The sequence below is a fragment of the Corylus avellana genome, chromosome ca9, assembly GCF_901000735.1.
Source record: "Corylus avellana chromosome ca9, CavTom2PMs-1.0".
NCBI classification, from domain to species: domain Eukaryota; kingdom Viridiplantae; phylum Streptophyta; class Magnoliopsida; order Fagales; family Betulaceae; genus Corylus; species Corylus avellana.
Genome location: NC_081549.1, coordinates 2,697,834 through 2,719,045, shown reverse-complemented (window position 1 = coordinate 2,719,045; position 21,212 = coordinate 2,697,834). Strand labels below are relative to the sequence as shown.

Here is a 21,212-nt window from a genome sequence, read left to right as displayed (position 1 = left end):
AACAGGTTTGGATTGTAAACGGGTCACCCATTTATGACACGTTTAATAAATGGGTCGGGTTGTGTCAACCTGCGAGTTTGCGGGTTGACACGTTTGACAAGTATATAATTTTATTTTTTATTTATTTTTATTTCAAATTTGTAAGGTTGCTTGGATTTTGCCATTTTGGTTAGTCTATAAAAATTAAAATGACTGTAAGCGTGTTCACAGGTCGGGTCGGGTCAATTCGGAACCTATGAACATATAAATTAAATGTGTTCATGGGCCGTGTCGTGTCAACCAAACACGACACATTTATCTAAATGGGTTACACGTGTCGTGTTTGGGTTTGGTATAAATGAGTTTACGTCATAAACAGGTTGACATGAACCCGATACGCTAACACGTTTTAGCAGCCCTAATTTTATGGCAATCCTAAATACTTTACTATAAATAGCATTATTATTATTTTTGTCCTTAATCGTGTGTTTGATTTCTCTAGTAATAGTTTTAACACGCACCATAATTTTCTCATGAGGTAGAATTTACACCCAAATTTTCTACTAACTGATGGCATTGAATAACTGGTGGAATAACTAGCAAATTTTAGCCCAAATTTGCTACAAGCATGCTTAACTAAGACACATGTCTTGACCCTTCCCAACTCCCCCCATTTAGGATTGAAAACATATCGTGTTACATTGATACTGTCACTTCAACGTGTTAACGGAACGTGAAATAGTAATGAAATAAAAATTGTAGTTTTTAATATTACTTAATTTATATGATATCATAGCAAAGATTTCAATTAATTAATTTTGAACCTCTATCCAAAAAAAAAAGAGATTAATTACAAAGGAATTTAAATAGTTTCTATTTATTAATTTAAAAGGCATGAGAAGACGATCAAAGTGGCTACTCTTCTTGAGCGTAACTCCGTTGAAAACCGCATAGGCGGTCTCTTAAATCCGATGAACCATAACATAATAACTCAACTTGGCCTATAAGAACATTAATAAAATTGAAGGCAGCTAATACTAATATATAAAAAAATTTGGTACAAAATGGTGTGTCAATTAGTGGAACCAGAGGTCGTATGAATATACATGCAATTAAAAAGAAATGCAGCGCACGTCGTTATAGCAAATAGCAAGTGGCCTACGTGCTTGACGTTATGAAACAAAAAGTCTTCTAATTTCATTGTCTTTAGAAAAAAACAAGGAGTAGAATGTGGCCTACGTGCTTGACGTACGTCCACACTACTTATTACAAATATTGTGATGTGTTATTAAGGGAAAAAAAAAAATCAAAGTTTTTCTCCCAAATGACTTTTTCTTCAGGTTTTCCAAGTCATTTGATACAAAGAAGTGCTGATAAAAGCTTTTAATTTTAGATAAATGTAAAATTTCTTTAGAATTATAAGAGATACTTATCTGTCATAAATTAAATAGCAAGAAAGCCCATTTAAAGTCGGTGTAGGTAACCATAATTAGGGAGAAAACCAAGCACTCCATAAACCTCCATATCTCGATATATCTTTCACTTGACAATTGACCAATTATAACAGGCTACCGACTCTCTCTCTTTCTCTCTCTCACGCTAATGACCTCTTCAACCCCCTTCTTCCTCTTCTTATGGATCTTCAACCTTCTCACTCTCAGGAACCCACAGTACCGGAAAGGCTCCAACTTCTTCCCCTCCCCATCCTAAACAAAAGAGACGTCAAATATGCACTCTTTTTCCTCCTCCTTCTGATTTCTTCCATTGTTGTTTTCTTTCTTGTCAGCCCTTTTGAGTCTCGGCCAATTCTTCGTATTGGGTTCTTGTCGCAAATCATATCCAATAATGAAGAATATTTAGGAGCTTGTGATTACTCTAAAGGCAGATGGGTTTGGGACGAAAGTTACCCGCCTCAATCGTACGCGGAGAACTGCCCGTTTCTCGATCCTGGCTTCCGGTGTAGTCAAAACGGACGTAAAGATGAGGATTACCGTAAATGGCGATGGCAGCCGGAGGGCTGTGATCTTCCCAGGTATGTATGCATGGTATGAATATCGAGAGTCAGAATATAATCAATGCATGTTCATGCATGCCATGCATTAATGCATGCACTTGTTTGCTCAAATTCTACTATAAACTCAGAACTAGCTAAATTTTTCCTGCTAGACTCGTTTAGTTAATATCACGAGATTGATTGTTCGAATTGTCGTGTATTTGGAGTTTACCTAGCTCCATGAATATAACCCTTTGTTAGTTTGGTCTAGAAGGTTGTTTGGACGAGAAAGAGTTCAAGAACCATATAAATTTAGTGTGTTGGAGAGATGTCCTGTCTATTGTCTTGTCTTGTCTCGTCTTCAAGAAGAAGCAAAGAATCGGATTCATGGAAAAAAAAAAAAAAACCTACTTTAATGTCTACTTTCTTATGACTAATCAATTCTCTTGATAAAAACCTAGAGGGTGTCTGGTGGAGCTTTTAAGGATGGAAATGACACCATATGCGGATTGGATTCGTTATTCCATATCTCGGACCCAAACCAATTGGATATGAATTAAGTTGACTCACTCCAATTGGGCAGCCGGCCAGATTCATTCATGTGATTGCCTGCAGGGTTAATTTCTTAATATAATAGAGAATTGACATTGCTATCTGTTGGCCTATATATATATATATAACTGTGATTTAGATGTAGGGGCAACTCCATTATATATAATATTTAATAATGACATTGGTCATTAGTGACGAATTTTTGAACATTTTGATTCTATTATTTGAGTTTTTTATTTATTTTTATTTATTTATTTATTATTGGATATTGTTATGGTTATATAAGAAAACTTTGACCATGTGATAATTTTTTTAATGGTTATTTTCTTAATGCTACTGTTTGGGTTTAATTGTGATTTGGGAACATTTGTAAAATTTGTATACAAAAGCGAAAGAACTATTTTATTCAACAAAAATCGAAAATGAATAAATTTTATTTGGTTATGGATGAAAAACAAAGAAAATAAATCAAATACTATAGATAGCTTATGTATATAAGGATATTTTGAAAAAAAATAATAATAATTTCTTGAGGATGCTTAAGAGTAAGCCAAATATGATAATCTCATATTCTCGTAAATTCTATCAAATTCCTAATCATTCTCATATGTGGGTTTAGATATTAGTGATCACATTCCTCGAAATTCAGATTCTCGAGTATCACGTTTCTGAGAATGTGAATGCTAGGAAAATGTTAGATTTTAACGCCACGCACGTTATAGTTTTGTTCAAATACCATTATATGGTTCATGCATTTAGCCTCAGTTCATAACATCTACTATGGTTAATGGTTCTTCCTACCATGGCACCAAAGTTCATTTAGGTAAAAATGAAACTTTTGCTTCAATTTTCTAATCTCAGATTCAACGCAAGCGAGCTCTTGGAAAGAAGCCGAAATGGGCGTATAGTGTTTGCCGGCGATTCTATTGGAAGAAACCAGTGGGAGTCTTTGCTATGCATGCTTGCACAAGCTGTCTCCAACCAGTCCAGAATATATGAAGTACATGGAAACCCCATAACCAAACACAAGGGCTTCCTCTCCATGCGGTTCCAAGATTACAACCTCACAGTTGAGTATTACAGGGCACCTTTTTTAGTCACCGTCGGCCGGCCGCCCCGAAACTCATCAAATCAAGTCCGAATCACCGTTAGGGTCGATGAGGTGCACTGGTACTCCAAACACTGGTTAGGAGCAGATGTTCTGGTTTTCAATGCCGGGCATTGGTGGAACGAAGACAAAACAGTAAAGATGTAAGAGCTTCCATTGATCCTGCTCCGTATGATCAAGCATTAACATTCAAAACTAATTTCTCTTGTAATATAATTATGTGCTTCAGGGGCTGTTACTTCCAGGAAGGAGGCAAGATAAATAGGACAATGGATGTGATGGAAGCATTCCGGAGATCCCTACAAACATGGAAGTCTTGGGCACTACAAAATTTCGATCCTGAAAGAACTTTTATATTCTTTCGTAGCTACTCCCCGGTACATTTCAGGCAAGTCTCCCAAATCTCCTAAAGTAAAAATCTATTTAACTCCATCTCGATGATGGACTATTTCTTTTTTACTTGAGTTTTATGTGTCAGATTCGGAAAACGCATTAGCTATATGCACTATGACTTCAAAAAAACTAGTTAAGTTGCAATTAAAGCTTCTTATAATCACTTATGAAGTCCAATCCCACCTAATAAAGATCTCATGTAATTCTTTTATAATCCATATAATTTATGTGGACAATATATCTCCCACTCAAAATTCTTGACGTCCACATCAAGACCTTCGTCATGCAATGCTTCAACGCCACAAAGTGTTACTAGGTTTCTTTGATACCATTTGTAACTACCTCGAGAAAGTGATAGCCACAATAACTAGTCAAGTTACAATTGAAGCTTCCTAAAATTACTTATAAAGCCTAATCTTACATTGTAAAAAACCAATATAAGACTTAACATCTGTTAACTGCTTAATAATTCACCCACTCAATTTGAGCAATTTATCTTTAGAGTGTGAGACTAACTTTCGGAAGTGTCACAATTTAGCCATATAATTGATTAAATCAGTGTAAATAGGACACATGTTTGGAAAACTCTTTACCTACCCCATAATAATACTTTTTTCCCTCTTTCCTCTGGGAAAAGGAAAAAGGGCTAGAGAGGAGTTTTCAAGGGTAGCTTTCTTCTCATTTACATGCTTAAACTCAATGCATTTATTTTCTGTAGTTCAGAAAAAGGGGAACTCGTGTAAGAGCATTCTTAATGGAAGAGCCAAATGTTACTTTTATCTAAAATGGCTCTTCAAATGTTTAAAAAATCACCTACATTAGATTAGCTAAAAGAAAATGTAAAATAGATATTTGATTGGAAGAGCTAAAAAAGAAACTAAATGTAACAGCACTTTTCAAGAGAGCTATTTTATTTTTTATTGTTTCTCTCACCTGTTTTCTCTTTTTTCCAAATCTTTTCCTACTTTTTCTCTGCATGTTCTATTTTTCCTATAACTTTTCCCATTTTTCCTCTCACATGTTCTCTTTTTCCCAAAACTTTTCTTACTTTTAATAATATTTTAATAGAATAGATAGAAATATAGCTAATCGGATATAGAGACATTTAAGAGCATTCCCAATGGAAGAGCCAAATGTTACTTTTATCTAGAATATCTCTTCAAATGTTCAAAAAACCTCACACATTGGATGAGCCAAAAATATATGTAAAATAGATATTTGATTAGAAGAGCTAAAAAAAAAGTTAAATGTAGCAGCACTTTTTAAGGGAGCCATTTTATTTTTTAGTCTTTCTCTCTCCTGCTTTATCTTTTTTCTCAAATCTTTTCCCACCTTTTTTTTAGAAATATAACTAATCGGATGTGGAGACACTTAAAAATGACTTAGCTAAACTAGATAAAAGTGAATTTTAAAAAGCCATTTTACATAAAAATATGGCTCTTCCATTGAGAATGCTCTAAAAATGGCTTAGCTAAATTAGATAAAAGTGAGTTTTAAGAAACCATTTTACATAAAAATATGACTCCTCCATTGGAAATGCTCTAATCAGTCAATACTCAAAAGATTAGCAAAAACAGCCCGAAGGCCTTGTTTACTGATTATGAGCTCTGACTCGAGATTTTTATATGTAAAATTGCAGGAATGGCACGTGGGATAGAGGGGGTCTCTGCAATACTAGTACGGAACCAGAAACAAACTACACAATGTTGGAAGCCGAACCATTGAACAATGTACTCATTTCCAATGTAATCAAAGAGATGGATTATGGAAACAGGAAGATCCAGTTTTTAAACATCACATATCTAACAGAGTTTAGGAAAGATGGTCACCCTTCAATGAATCGTGAGCCAGGCACTCCAGCTCTAGCCCCACAAGACTGCAGCCATTGGTGCCTACCTGGAGTGCCGGATACATGGAATGAACTTCTGTATGCTCATCTATTGTCAAAAGGATTCAGAACCAAGTGATAAAAAAAATAAAAAATCATGTGACCTTGTAATTGATGATATATTTCACCTTTGACAGCTGTACAAATTTGCATTGGCTATTAGTCAGGCTAGTTCCTCCACATTTTCATTTGGATTTTCTTCATCGGGTTCCATCTCCTTGACTTTCTCAAGTTGCCTCAAGAGATACAGTCTTTCAGGTCCATATGTGGATGGTATCTGCCAAAAACATATCAGTTACCACGAAAGATACATATTTTGGCATCTCAAGAAATTTTTTAACAAAAAGGCTGTTAGAGAAATGCAACACACCATAGCTGGTACATATCTCTGAATAGCAGCCAACATGGCTGCATGCCCAACTGCAGTAACCTATACGACATCATTGTTCTCTACATTAGGTCAGAAATGAACCAATAGCCAAGAGAAACATATCATAACAACAATGTTTTCTCAGGTCATGTTAACTGTGATCATGCATAAAGGACGTATTAAATAGCATAGGCATGATTAAAGCTTTAGATAAATGTATATATATGAAACCATTATAGATTAATAATTTTTTTTTTTTTTTTTTTAATGTCTATTGTTGTATGACTACTTTCCCAATAACATGAACAAGAATAATTTTCTTCTCTCCCCAACTCAGATAATGTGGCAACACTACTTAAATTTGTGGGACAATAATGGTCCACCTGATCTGAAATGAAAGATGAAAATAAAAAGATGAGCAGCATCAGCCAAGATAAGAGTTGGGATGAGAAGCTAAAATCTACAACATGTCTTGAGTCAATATAATAATTTAGAAAGATATAAGGAAGAAAAACCAGAAAGTGAAAAAGGAGAATGCAATGTTGAATAAAAGGAGAACGCAATATGATAGAACTATTTCATTTTCAAACTCACAGGAAGAAGCATTAAAACCCCAATTGGAACAACTGATGCTAAGTCAGTCATCGTTCTTTTGAAAGCTTTCTTTTCTTTTTCCGTCAGCTCATCTCCTATTAGTACCCGTCTGAGCAACACCATAGAAGCAGCAACATCAATAGCTAGAAGCTGGGTTCCTTGCCAGACATCCTGCTCAGTAAAAAGAGGATTATCAAGTAGTAAAGTTGAGATAATCTCATGTAATCGTCAAGGCAAAGACATATTTGAGTTCTTAAATTATAAATACTACTACTTATTTCAAGTGTCAAATTGGGTGGCCTTGGCTTGGGTAGCAACAGCAAATTGAGGGTTTGGCTAGGTCTAGGCTATCAAAGTACCAAAAACATCAAAATCAACTTTCAGTGATTCTTTGAAATAGCAAAGCATGTATGCAGAATGTGGATGGGTTAAAATAGGAGTAATGATGTATCCTAGTTAGACAATCGATCATATTTTGACTGATGCAAAACAAAAGATATCCATACCGTGCTAGCTTCTTTTAGCTTGACAAATGATTTTTCAATTATACTATCCTTCTTCTGAACCTGGACCAATTGAGAACCTGTAGCATCATCCTGATAATTATCACCATCATCTGTAACCTTAAACTCCAGAAAACAAAAAAAAAAAAAATCTGATTAGCAACCTATAGCCTCAAACAACACCAATGGCAAGTAAAGGAGATTTTCATGATAATGTTCTGACACAAATGGACATGAGTATAACGTAAGGTTTACAGAAGCACATCTACCTCTCTATTTTGCCCACCCATACCCACACCCATGCACACGCAAGCGCACATGCGCAGGGACAGACTTGATATGTACTTTAGGTGACCACTTGGGTCACCAATGCAAAACTAGCAAAGCCACTTCTCATAGGGTCATAGATAAATATTGATGTTCATCACATGTAAGCAAAGCCAAGGACCCCAGTTAGCCAAAACTTTGTAATATCTTCTGTAGGCAATGAAGATCAGAACCAAATGCTGGCCAACCTTAGAATATTCCAACACATGGTCTCACCAAGATCTTTAATCAAAACCTTTTAGAATGTACAACAAGAGGAACTGCCCAGTATGCTATCAAATATTAAATCTTGACACTATTCATAGGTATCGTGTAGAACTACAAACCCCTTGAGATTTTGTAAAATACTAACTGCTATAAAATGGAAATGACATCTTGACGACTTCATATTTAAAACTTTTTGACAATTTTCCGAAATTTTCATTTTAAGGTAAAATTCCTAGCTATTAAAATATGTAGGGAAGTTTTAGGCATCTACTGTTACTAGACCATGGCCCAAGTGCCATAAGGAGGTCAAAAAGTCAAAAGAGCTGGCTGGGACTTCAGGTATCTTTAACCTAGGCCCCATCCAACATCCAACCAACCTTTGAACTCCACCTCCTAATGGCAGATTTGGATATATTTCATTTTATATATAAGCAGCTTAAGTCTTTGAGGTCTACCTCCTCATTTTCTGATTGATCAGCACTTCTTTGGACCCGTCTTTCAAGTTCTATTAGCTCATTTCTTAAAAGTTCAAAACGTCGAATTTCATTCGACTCTGAGTCTGCAACATCAGCATTTGAAGTATTCTGCTCCATGCATTCATTTTCCTGCACACACACAAAAAAAAAAAAAGGAGAGAGATTACTTTCTTTTCAACAAAGCATACCAGCTTCTAATGGCATAATAGGCATTTTTCAGAGACGAAGTAATTTGATTGTCAAAGCAAGAATGCCTTAAGCGTTCTCTTTTACTCTCTCTTCTTCTCTATGGCACATTGTTACTGTTCACGCAGTCCCTCAAGATCAATGAGATTTCCTCTTTTATTATCTCGTTGCAACCCCAAATCAAATCCTTCCCTTTATCCTATCAGAACCCCACAGCCCTATATACTTTCCCCTAAACAATAGCCATCAAACAGCCTTCCAGTCCAGGCCTAGAGAACCATCTTTGCTGCATCCAGAATCTCCTGCACCCTTGTTCTCAATTCCTGCAATTTCCCAGCCACCAAGATATAATCCTTCTAAACCCTACAATCCCAAAAGCCTTTTCTTCACCATAACAAACCCCAAGATCATAATTCTTTCAATCCTCAGAACCACCACAAGCAAACATAGACAAATTACTCAAATCCGTCCCACATTAGAATAGCTTGACTAGATTGTCATTATAGAACAGCAAAAGGAACACTCCTGAACTGCCTCCATTGTACTAGTACAACTTTATATCCACAAATTTAGTTGCTTTTTAATTCATATGTTGTTGCTCAATGCTCATAGAGACTCCTCTTGACCCAAAGTTGGGAATTGGCACTCTAAACACCCCAAGTGGACATACTTGGAATAAAATGGAGCTTTTGGCTTCCTAGGAAAGTAAGGTCTGATTAACTGGTGTTCTGAACAAGCCAAACCAACCCTCGACAGCCTAAACCCTAAGAATATATTATATTTTATCCTATTGACAGACTAAACCAAGCCCTTGTTAATCATAAACAATCAAACCAATCCACCAAAACAAACTTGGTTTTCAGAACAATCCAAAGATTTAAATACACCAACAAAGTATTAACTCTATCTGGCCGTAGCCTTAGCCTTGTAGCTACCCTTCCAAATTTTCAGACCCAAATTATAAAACCTTGTAACATCTAAGAATCTGCCAGCCAGATGAAATCACGCAAACCACAACAATGATGGACGTGTTACAACAAGAAATACCGAGGCCAGCCAAAAAGAACTTCAAGTGCTGCCTAATGAAGCGCTGTTTTTAAAGGAAAAAAGGCCCAAACAGTGATAAGGCTCTATGCCCATATGGATTTCAATGGCTTTCTTTCAAGCTTGTTGGGATGTGATCGAAACATACATTATTGGGGTGTTTCATGACTTTCATGCTTGTAGTAAGTTTGAAAGAAGCTTTATGCCACGTTCATTGTTCTCATCCCAAAGAAATCTAGGGCCATTGATCTTAAAGACTTCCGACATGTTAGTCTTGTGAGTGAAGTTTATAAGATCATTGCCAAAGTCCTTGCCAATAGATTGAGAAGGGTAGTGGAGAAGATTATTTCAAATTCCCATAATGTCTTTGTGGTAGGCAAATCCTTAATTTAATGCTTATAGCAAATCAATGACTGGATAGTAGGACCAGATTTGATGAAGAGAGGTGCATTGCAAGCTGGATATTGAAAAGATCTATGATCATGTCAACTGGTAGTCCTTACTATATTTGTTGAGAATGTGCAAATTCGGGAGAAATGGTGCTCTTGGATAGCACATTGCATCTCTTCGGTACACTTCTCCATCTTGGTGAATGGAAATTCGTCTGATTTCTTCAGCAGTTCCCGTGGGCTGAGACAAGGAGACCCTTTATCTCCTTTCCTATTCGTCATTGTTATGGAGGCTCTTAGTAAAATGCTTACTACAACAATCGATGGGGTCTTCTCTCAGGTTTGCGAGGTCTAGGCACTCTGTGTGATTAGTATATCCCACTTGTTGTTCCCAGAAGATACCTTGGTTTTTTGTGGGGCCAATCCTGATCTTCTTCAACATTTGCGGGACAATCCTACGTACTTCATGTCTCTTTTCCCCCTTCCAGCCGGTTTGGCAAATCGCATAGAGAAGCTCCATCGAGATTTCTTATGGGGGTGGGATAGGTGAAGAGTTCAAATATCCGATTAGTTGGTCTAACGTTTGCTCTCCAATTTTTGAGGAAATGTTGGGGGGTTCGAAACTTGAGGATGTTCAATCGTGCTCTTTTAGGGAAATGGTTGTGGCACTATGTGCATAGGAGAGAGGCATGGTGGAGAGTCATTATAGATTCTAAATTTGAAAATTCTTGAAGTGGGAGGTGTTCTATTGATCCCCCAAAGCCATATGGGGTGGGGCTATTGAAGAATATTAGGAAGGGGTGGCGGATAATGTTTTCTAGTCATACCAAATTTGACCTGGAAGATGGCTTCAAGATCAAATTCTGGGACAATGTGAGGTGTGAGTAGATGAATGACCCTTAAGGAAGCATTCCCAGAGTTACATAGCATTGCTTGTGTGAAGGATGCTTTTGTTGCAGTTCATTTTGATCTCTAGTGATTCCCTTCAATGGAATGTAAGCTTTATTAGAGTGGCTCGCGATTGAGAGGTGGAAGACAAGCTTTGGTGGCCCCTTCAAACAACGGGATGTTCGAGGATAGCTTTTTTTACAGGTCCTTACATGTAATGATGGCATTCCTTTTCCTGGGAAGAGTATTTGGTAGATCAAGGAGCCTCTAAGAAAAAAAAATTTCTCTTGGTCGGCGGGCTTAGGAAAGATCCTTAACAGGGATAATCTTAGGAAGCAACATGTCATTGTGGTTGATTGGTGCTGCATGTGCAAGAGGAATGCCTTCTTTAGTCGCTTTTGCCTTACAAAATGCCTTCTTTAGTCGCTTTTGGCTGTCCTATGGAAGATGGTGGTTCCCTCTTGCTTGTTGTGGTGCCTTTAGAGGAAAAGAAAGGATCGCGAATTCAAGGACCGAGAGAGGCGGTTGGAGGAGTTTTAAGTCTTTTTTTTATTCTCTTTATTCTTGGACAGCTACGTTTTTAGCTCCTTTGGTGATTACTTTTAATGATTTTCTTGTTCTTTTTTCTCTTTCTAGATAGGTGTTTCTTTTGTATATTTCCTATGAACTTATATTGCACTTTGCACTTTTAATGACATTTCAATTACTTATCCCAAAAAAAAAAAAACTTTCCGCAAAACCATGCACACTTTAATTTGAAAGATCAACAATCGTCAACCTTCAACCAACCCAATCTATACATATATGGTAATCTGGTCATCCAAATACCAATAATTCAAGAAAAATTCATCAGTTGATTTGAGACCTAAGTCTATACATCTAGCTAGATATCTAAAGCTTTTGAGACCTATACTAAGGAGGGAGGTGGCAACACCTAAAGTGCTGGCCTTTTGAGTTTAATATGAAGGGCATGTGAAAAATGAAAGACACATTCCTAACAAATGAATGTATGCATAAATACAAGCATGCAGTAATGAAAGCACCCAAACACATGATAGGATGACTGTGGCTACAATTTTATTTGACATAAAGACATACAGCCTTGCCCTGACCAGAAAGAATGATATATCAGATCAATGTCATTGTTGTTTGCTTTAAGTCAAACAGATCTACATTTGAGCCAGACAGCAATCATATTGCTTACATGTACAAGAATTCCTAAAATGTAAATAATGCATTTGGCTATGACTCCATGCACTACTAGGTAATAAATGCGCGAGTAATTAATGTTGTATAGTCATGGTAAAAGCAAGGCATACAGATCCATCCGAAACTGACTCTGGACCAGGCTTCCTGGCTGGAGGGCGCATGAAGAAACTCCACAATCCACGAGATTTATTGACAACTCTGGAAAGAAATCCTTTTTTGAATAAGAGAAACCCAATAAAAAAAAAAAAAATCACAGGTCACTGTGGAAATATCAAAGATGAGCATTAAATATTAAGCTTGCAGCACGTGAAAGAGCTAAAACTACTGTATAGGTCCCATACCTGTCGCTCCTGTCCAGCACTACATTAGCACCATTCCTGTTTTTCCCTTTCAAGTGCTGTTGCTGCCCACTGATTCTTGATTCTCCCTAGATGACCAGTACAGAAATACCAGCAATAAATGAGAAAATATGCATATTTCAACAAGGATTGGAAATGTCTTTTTTTATTTTTTATAAGTAATCGAAAATTCATTAAAAAGTGCAAAGACGAAACCCAAGTCCACAAGACATATACGCCTAATAAAAAAAGCAGATAAAAAAAATCATGAAAAGCTAGAAATGTGACCCTAACTGATTGAGCATGAAGCTGAATAGATCAAAAAGAAAGAATTTAAACTGCACTCTTTTTGTTTGAAGAAAGCAACCACGTAGGCTCAGAAAGGGGTTAAGTACCACACTTTGAACATGCAAAGAAGGGCACATGTCGAATTGGTGTTTTCAATGCATAATTAGATTTTCTACAAAGGTGCAGTTTTCTAATTAGTGGCTATTAATTTTACATCTTTATCACTAAAATTTACATATCAACAGATCTCTTAGTTAATAGTAAGACTTAAAAGAACACAAAATAACATAAAATTAAAGCAAATTTTTGCATCCTGCTTCCCTTAAAAAACTACTAGTCTGAAAAAGAAAAAAGGCAAGGCTCACAACACGTCGAGTTCTTCAAGATAGTGAGAAAGTCAAGTTGAGTGCTGTCACTGATAGTCAACATGTTATGAGGTCCAAACTATACTTAAATAAAATATTAGAACAGGAACAAATATACCTGCTGAAGGAAATCTGCTTTTGCTCTGAAAGAAGCCCCCAAAAATTCGGCCTCTTTTTTTAGCTTCCTTATTTTCTCAAGGTCAGAGCAAGCAGCTTTTAGATGCTCTTTTCCAGAACCAGAACTTGATACATGCAACTCTTGAAGTAACTTTTCCAGTCTTATAAGAGCTTCTTCCACACTCTCCAATGCCTGACACCATATGTCAATCTCACCATATCAAAAAAGCTTTCAACCAATTCCAAATAAAAGGACATACCATAGGACTTTTCAAACTGGGACAACAATGGTGTTCAGAAACCCATTCATCGGGCTCATCAACAGAATGGTGAAACACCGAGGATCATATTAAAGAGGTGTATTTTGTGATTTTACCATAATGCAAAGATAGAGGATGCCATTAACCTAGAAATAAATGAAATTAATGGAAATGATTAAATGCTTAAGTGTGAGCATATGTACATTCTTACATATAAAAAAGGCTTTAAGGATTGCGTTGAACATTAAATTTTTTATGTTGCTGTGTGGTAGATGAATGCAGTGGCACATGTACTGATTATTATATTATATATTATAACTCAGAGAGAGTTCTTCTTTTTCTTTTTTCTTTTTTGTTCTAATGCATTTTTTTTATGCTATCCAATTTTTCCTAGCTTTCTTTTGATTTTCATATACCAGAATGGTGTATAGGATATTAACTGATACTAAGTCAGAATTTCAATACATAGTTAAACAAGGTCCACTGGCGCAATAAAACTGACAATCATAACTGTAAAACCTACTGTTCACTTAACTTCAGACACTTATAGGGAATATTACTCTTGAAACAATTCAATTAAAAGCAACAACACTGGAAAAATGAAAAGCAACACAAAAAATACAGATTAAGCAATGAAGTCCCTGATGAGACATTAGTGAATCATGTCCATTAAATCCTTGCATATGTCCACCAATATCAAACCAATATTAATCGGTGCAGGAAATGCTGCAATCAACACACAAGCATCCCCACCCAGTAAGTGTCTTTTCGGTATTCTTTTGAATGTACTGGACTTCAGGTAGAAATCATAGTCCCCACATTCCTTATCCAAAATACTTTTAGTCTACTACTTCTAAATGACACAAGAGCTTCTGCCATGAGTTCTGAGACATGGTTCACTGCTCAGAAATAGTAGCCCCAGTCCTAATAGCGCTTTTAAATCAAAACTGAAAAGCCTTTTAATTCTTTCCATTCCATGCATTTGTTCAAAACTACACAATTACTTATCCAAACTACTTTTAGTCTACTACTTCTAAATGACACAAGAGCTTCTGCCATGAGTTCTGAGACATTGTTCACTGCTCAGAAATAGTAGACCCAGTCCTAATAGCGCTTTTAAATCAAAACTGAAAAGCCTTTAAATTCTTTCCATTCCATGCATTTGTTCAAAACTACACAATTACTTACTAGGTACTAGTGTATTAGAATACCATTTCATGTCTGATTGCTCTGCAAGAACTGGAGGCTTGACAATCCTGGCTATTGTTTAGATCAAGAATGAGATGGTGGCTTTAAGAATCTATCTAAAGCACACAAAAAATAAATACAGGACCCTTGTGATTAAGGTCTTCTTGTTTACCTGACAAGTCATATGGGCTACTTGTGACTTCAACATTAACATGAAGCCATTAAGCATAGGGAACTATGAAACACACTTGATTTAAATGGAAGGAAGCCAACCTTATCAAAAGAATCCAACTCTTTCTCAGTTGGTGAGTAAGTCATAGATCCAGTCCTCCCAACAGAATTCTTATTGCTGCTTTCGACCATATCGTTCCTGCATTACATATTTTGAAGAAGCATAATCTGCAATTACTAATTGATTTTTAAACACTGTGCCATGGTCCAGATGCACTAACCATACCATATTTTACAGGTTCATTCTTTTAATTTTGAAACAAAGAGGAGTATACACATGCACTTGTGTGTGTACATGTGTGTGCGTATGCATATGTGCGTGTGGTGTGTTTTGTGTGTGTGTGTGTGTGTGTGTGTGAGAGAGAGAGAGAGAGAGAGGGCTTGGCCTTCATTTGCTTACTTTAATATCCCCAATTCTTCCATGCACTCCGATAACTTATTGTGCCTAAACAAATAAAAAAACATGTTGTAATTGCAGAAATCACATGCATTACTTATTGTTCAACTATTGCTGCACCACGAGTTAAATTACCCTCTAGACAGGAATTTTGCTGCCTTAACATTAGAAGGTTTCTCTAGCCATTTACTGTACTTAATGAAGCTCTGCATCCAATGAGAGCAAACATCTATTACTTGGGGGATAGCTTCAGCATCGGGAGGACCTTCTCTTTTACTTCTATGGCCATGTAACTGTTTCTGGGTGACAAAGTTGCCTGGATAAAAAGGAAGCCAATCCAACTCTTCGCAGACAACCTATGGAATTCAAAAGTGTGATTAAATGCTGTAACGGAACCATGAAACATATTTGTAAGATTGTAATGACCATGCATGCTAACCTCAACATACAATTGATAAGAACTTATTGATGAAAGCTGAGGATAGTATAAAACACTGCCCCCAATAAGGTACCTGCAAGAAAAATGGGATAATTAAATAGCCAACCAAATCATAGAAGCAATATCAAACTTAAGGAAAGAGAAAAGAAAAAGAGTAAAAAATAGAAGCTATACCTAATGTAGCTGTCAATAGGATCATCAATAACATCAAAACCACTAGCAGATAGAAAAGACTTTGTGCTTCTGCCCAAGGCAACAAAGAATCCAAATATAGCCAAATCCCTCTCCAAAACCTGTAGTAAATTAATACTGACTTTTATTAACAGCTTCTACATGATTAGAACAATACAGTTAAATGTACACAAAGTGTATAGGCCTCTAGCATACTTAACTCTCTTTCTTTCTTTTTTTTTTTTTGGAAGTAATAGACATTTATTAGAAAATAAAGCTTCTTTTTTTTTTGGATAAGGAAATTTAAAAAATTTTGGATAAGGATAGAGCCCTTGTCGTCAATCTCAATAATTTCTTTTTGCTACCCACTCATAATGGATGGGGAGTTGTTTTTTTTTTTTTTTTTGACAAGTCTTTTATTAATTTTATTTTCTAATACACTTGGTTACTTTAAACTTCCTCAAGTTTTTTTTGATAAGTTTTAAACTTCCTCAAGTAGAACCATGTGATTTGAACATTTGGCTAATTCCCAAGCGTTTGAAGAAGATTTCTAAAATGGTTTACTATGACAGGCCTACCAAAACACTGCAACTCACACAAATACCTTTTGGATGTATCAAAAGTATATGTTTATATGATAGTCAATGGTTATATCTTCAAATATATTACGCGTATTCTGCAACACAAACCAATTGCTAGACAGAAATAGTAGGTAAGGAGGAACTCAGAACTCCCTCATTTCTCTGTCATTCTTCTTTTCTATACTTCTTCTACAGATCCTAAACTTATATGTTTTCTTCCAAACCAATTTGCAGATTGGTTATTACTTTAATTCTCTACAAAAACATTGCTATTATAAATTAGGTCAAAATACAATTTTGATCCGTGAATTATGGGTCAAATTCCAAATCTATTCTTGAATTATCAATTGTTTCAATTTAGTCCTTAAAATTTGAAGAACATTCAAGGTTTCTCTTACTCTACTTCACTGTTGCTATGCAAAAAGCACTTTCTGATGTCACATACTCACATACAAAAACATTTGCAGATGAGACATTTTTTTGGATATATGTCCTTATAGTGTTGACACCGCATTCGGGCTACTTGCTAATCTCATAAAATTTGATCAAATGGAGACATGAGAATTCAATATTTTAAAGAAAAGTAACATAGAAAGAAGAAAAAAACAAACTAGGAATATCATATTAATACTTAAAGTCTTACTTCAAAATGATGTGTTTTAGCCATTAAGTTCATTAACTCCAACTGTATCTTAAATTCCAACTTTTAAATCAATAAGTGGCCGTTTAGAGGGGTGAAAGGCAACGTGTTCTCTCTAAAGCTACAGATAACTTAGCACTAACCTCAATACTTTCAGATGTTGTTAATCGTGACCATATTTTCTCCCTATCTATAGCTCGTTGCAGCTGCTTCTGCACAAGATTTACCCAGAAAACAACCTCTTCTGCACCTGAATCATTATTTACTCTACATGCTGCAGCTCGAGGACCAAAATGAACAAGAAATTCTCTGTGTAGACCCATATCCTTCATAGAATAATAAGCCTGGCGTATTGGAATAAAATCAACCAACATGTCCATCAATCTACCAGTTATTTCTGGAATCATGGAAAAGAATTGCTGACAAGAAACTTTTGCTGGACCAAGTTTTGTAATTGCTGCAATGCAAGTAAGTGCAAGCATGAGCACTGCTTCATCACTTGCATTCCCCGATCCCAATGACATACCTTTTCCAAACCTAGAAGCAAATTAAACATTACATCATTTCTACACTAACTTCAAAATCATCCTGCAAAATCTCAACATACAGTAACTTGAAGGTGACAACATACACAGCAGTGGCAGCACTAAAGCGCCCACCCCCTTCAAAATAATTAACAAAGGACGTGACCACCATTGGAACTTGCTCAGACCAAAACCATTCAAAAGCTTCAGGTTGGTTGGATGATAATTTATCCCTGATTAAGCTCTCTAGTGGAGCAGATTGCCGTAATAAACTGCATAACAAAAATTAGACACATCACAAAGCCTTAGACAAAATGAAAAGCAAAAAATAGCTAAAAGAACAGGAAAAAAAAATAACGAAATAGGCAGGTTAGTGCTATAGACAAAGAAAATACAAAAGCATAAGTCAAAACTATATAAAAACATATAGTCAAAAATCTAAAAGTCTACCATTACAGATCCTGCCTCCAAAATGAAAGCAAAATACAAGTTTTCTCAATTTAACTTAATGTAAAAACCCAATCCAAGAGTTAGATATGTAAACCCAAATCCAAGAGTTAGATCATAAAAAATAAATAAAATAAAATAAAATAAAGATTTAAAAAAAAAAAAACAACTATGTCAAAAAGTGGCCAGTTATTAAAAAAGGGAAAGCAACTGAAGCTTATATTTGAAATTTTAAGACTTCACATTTGGTTTTAAAATTGGCTGTGCGCAACCAACAATCAACTCATGCCATTGATAAGTTGAATGCAATAAAGTAAACGCCATCATAATCCAAAGATGTGAAGAAATCTTAGATCCTTAACTCTCGCAAGAAACACTATTTTCATCAACAAAGTGGACATTTATACAGGACATATAGGCTTTAACTTGACAACAAAAAGCCGATTTGATTAGATCCTTAACTCTTGCAAGTCTGAAACACTATTTTCATCAACAACGTGGACATTTATATCCAGGACATATAGGCTTTAACTTGACAACAAAAAGCCGATTTGACAAGCATCTAAAAATCCATAGCTACTTAGCAACATAAGAACTGATAACATGAAATATAAGCAACCTACTACCTCCTTTGAACAACAAGATTTATATCCCTGTCTCTACCATCACCTCGGGATGAGATCTCGATCACAGCTTGCAATAAGCAATACACAGAAGCCTGAGAAAATTCATTATTATTCAGATAGCCTGGATATAATATGAGTTTAAATTAAGTAAGAAATGACTAGTCAAAACCCTAGCACAAAGAGGTCAAAATCCAGTTATCTCTTATAACTCATCAAATACGAATGCCTATAAGCTTAACCCACTTGTGTGATATATTGAGAAGTAATTTCTAGAAAAACAGTAGTATAATGTATTGACTAACAAATCTACTGAATGATACAGGAAACTAAAATTGCATATGGAAAAAACACTAGTTCTGATATGCATGGATAACAATTTATTAAGCAATAAAATATATCTATCAAGCCAGTGTAAGAGCGTATAATTGTACAATGAAGCATTTATCAATGCATAACTTCTGAAGAATGTTGCAATAACTTTTGAAGAAAGTTTCATGGCAATACCTGATAAGACAGTGTTTTCAACCATGCATTTCTGTCTATACCAAGCCAGGCAGTTGAAAACCAAGATATTTTTGACAATGGGCCCTGTTCTTTGATTGCCAACTCAAAAATCCTGGCAGCCTCATGCAAATACTGGATAAGTCCATCGCTATAATCTTCCCCTTGGAGTGATTGATTTAGTTTGACCCTCATTCCCTCCACACCACCGCTGGTACTTGCTTGGGGACTCCCATTGACTGTTACACCCTCATCACCAGATGCAAAAGGACGGAGGTGTCCCATTCTTCTTGATTTACGAAAGGTTAAACAGTTTTTCCTATATCCCACCAACCAATGGTTAAGACCATGATTATTCCTCTCTAATAAAGCGAGCCTTATAACACATCTCTTCCTCAAATTACCCCAGTTAATTAGGACATGATCTGAGTTTGCCACTTGCTTGCAGGAAAGACAGGTTCTAATTGGCTTCCCTGATACCCATGCATCTGAAGAGCTGCAATACAAAACACAACAATAAGATGCAAGCAAATTAAAGAACATTTTCACCCCAAAACACAACATCTGAAGAGCTGCAATACAAAACAGAACAATAAGATGCAAGCACATTAAATAACATTTTCACCCCAATAGATTACTTTGAAGGATTATCATGGGATGTAAAACCAAAGTTCCAATGGTAAGTGTGACAGGGACATAGCTTCTCAAAATACGAGAAGTTGCAGCTGCTTAAGAAATACCGCTGATCTGCTTCTCAAAATCCACCAAAAAAGCAGAAACCGCCGCACAAAATCAACAAAAAAACTAGAGCAGCATTTGGTTTACCATTGAACCACGGGGCAGCTTCTGCTTCCTAAAAGCTGAAGGACTCCTAAAGAAGCCGTGAAATCCCCACAAAACAGTAGCCATGTCTACTACACTCAAATCTCATCCAGCATTTTAAAATGTTACAGCTATTAAGGCTCCAAACCTATCCTACAAAAATTGCAAATAAGTTCCATTTCAAATGCAACATTTCGTCGTAATTCCTCACTCAATCTAGCCACTCAAACTCACACATAATTGCTCAAAGGTCCACAGCCACAAAGTATCGCAAATGATAACAACAACAAACAATGTTCATTAAAGTAATATGAAAAATCAAGCATTAAATACACATATTATCTCGTTTCATCCGACTTTAATCTCTGCTTAACTGCCAAGATATAGGTACAAAATTAAGAAAAAAAAAAAAAAAAAACCAACCAACTAGTGCGCAATAACGTAATTGGACTCACTAGCTGGTTCAAGAGGATTAGACACAAATGGACAATAGGATGGTCGATTTTCCTTCTTTTGCTCATTAACTTTTCCGCAGTTTCTCAGCAAACAAACAATGAAAATTGCCTTAAATTTCTGAGTCCAACAAAATAATAAGCGAGTCGGAGAAAGAATAGAGCACCTTGAATGGAAGAAGCTGTTGCGCTGCAATTTAATGGCCATAAATGGGAGAGAGAAAATCAATGGGAAAATCTGCTCCGATGCGCATGAGAAATTGGAGCGCTGCAGATTTTGGGTGACGCTGTTTTTGGTACAGAAAGGGAAGGATGACGTGGCTAAAAGGCTCTATCCGTGTACGTGGAGAAGCGAATGATCACAAAAGTCGAACACAAAAATACTTCCTTATGGAGGGGATTTCCTGCGGTAATGGGAGTTTGGAGCTCCAACGGCGACATTTCCTTATTATATCACCTGTTACAGGAGATGACGAAAATTCTAAATAATACCCGCCGTACAACGTTTATTTTTATAAAAAAAAAAAAAATTATTTCAATCTAATTTATTAATTCAGTCATTGGAAACAAAGATTACTAATCATTGAAGTGAATATTTATAGGCAAATATTATTTTTATTGGTGTTGGAAAATAAATCATATTACTATTGGGCTTGTGATTGATCATTATTGAATTTTGATCTAATAGTGATTTTAATAACCACATCGTTCTTAGTAGA

General features: G+C 35.9%; 2 protein-coding genes across 4 annotated transcripts; one reads left to right on the top strand and one right to left on the bottom strand.

Annotated features, from left to right (window-relative positions):
- Window positions 1–1,613: 1,613 nt before the first annotated feature.
- Window positions 1,614–5,992, top strand: LOC132191252 (protein trichome birefringence-like 9). Its single transcript, XM_059606194.1, has 4 exons — window positions 1,614–2,011; window positions 3,386–3,775; window positions 3,862–4,020; window positions 5,665–5,992. The coding sequence occupies exons 1-4, from the start codon at window positions 1,614–1,616 to the stop codon at window positions 5,990–5,992; spliced, it is 1,275 nt and encodes a 424-aa protein (XP_059462177.1).
- On the bottom strand, window positions 5,760–20,895 carry LOC132191251 (uncharacterized). Of its 3 annotated transcripts, none has more exons than XM_059606192.1 (19): window positions 20,661–20,895; window positions 19,223–19,715; window positions 18,719–18,810; window positions 17,753–17,917; window positions 17,265–17,658; window positions 15,904–16,022; window positions 15,730–15,802; window positions 15,426–15,646; window positions 15,294–15,338; window positions 14,936–15,032; window positions 13,216–13,407; window positions 12,448–12,533; window positions 12,217–12,304; window positions 8,370–8,519; window positions 7,384–7,506; window positions 6,878–7,048; window positions 6,284–6,343; window positions 6,042–6,190; window positions 5,760–5,921 (listed from the first exon to the last, which is right to left on the bottom strand). In XM_059606192.1, exons 1-18 carry the CDS (start codon window positions 20,699–20,701, stop codon window positions 6,077–6,079), a joined length of 2,724 nt encoding a protein of 907 aa, XP_059462175.1. In that variant the 5' UTR covers window positions 20,702–20,895; the 3' UTR covers window positions 5,760–5,921; window positions 6,042–6,076. The 3 variants fall into 3 exon arrangements, with proteins under 3 accessions (XP_059462175.1, XP_059462174.1, XP_059462176.1); XM_059606191.1 differs by having other exon boundaries at window positions 5,874–5,962; XM_059606193.1 differs by lacking the exon at window positions 5,760–5,921 and having other exon boundaries at window positions 6,077–6,190; window positions 7,384–7,500.
- Between the last annotated feature and the right edge of the window lie 317 nt (window positions 20,896–21,212).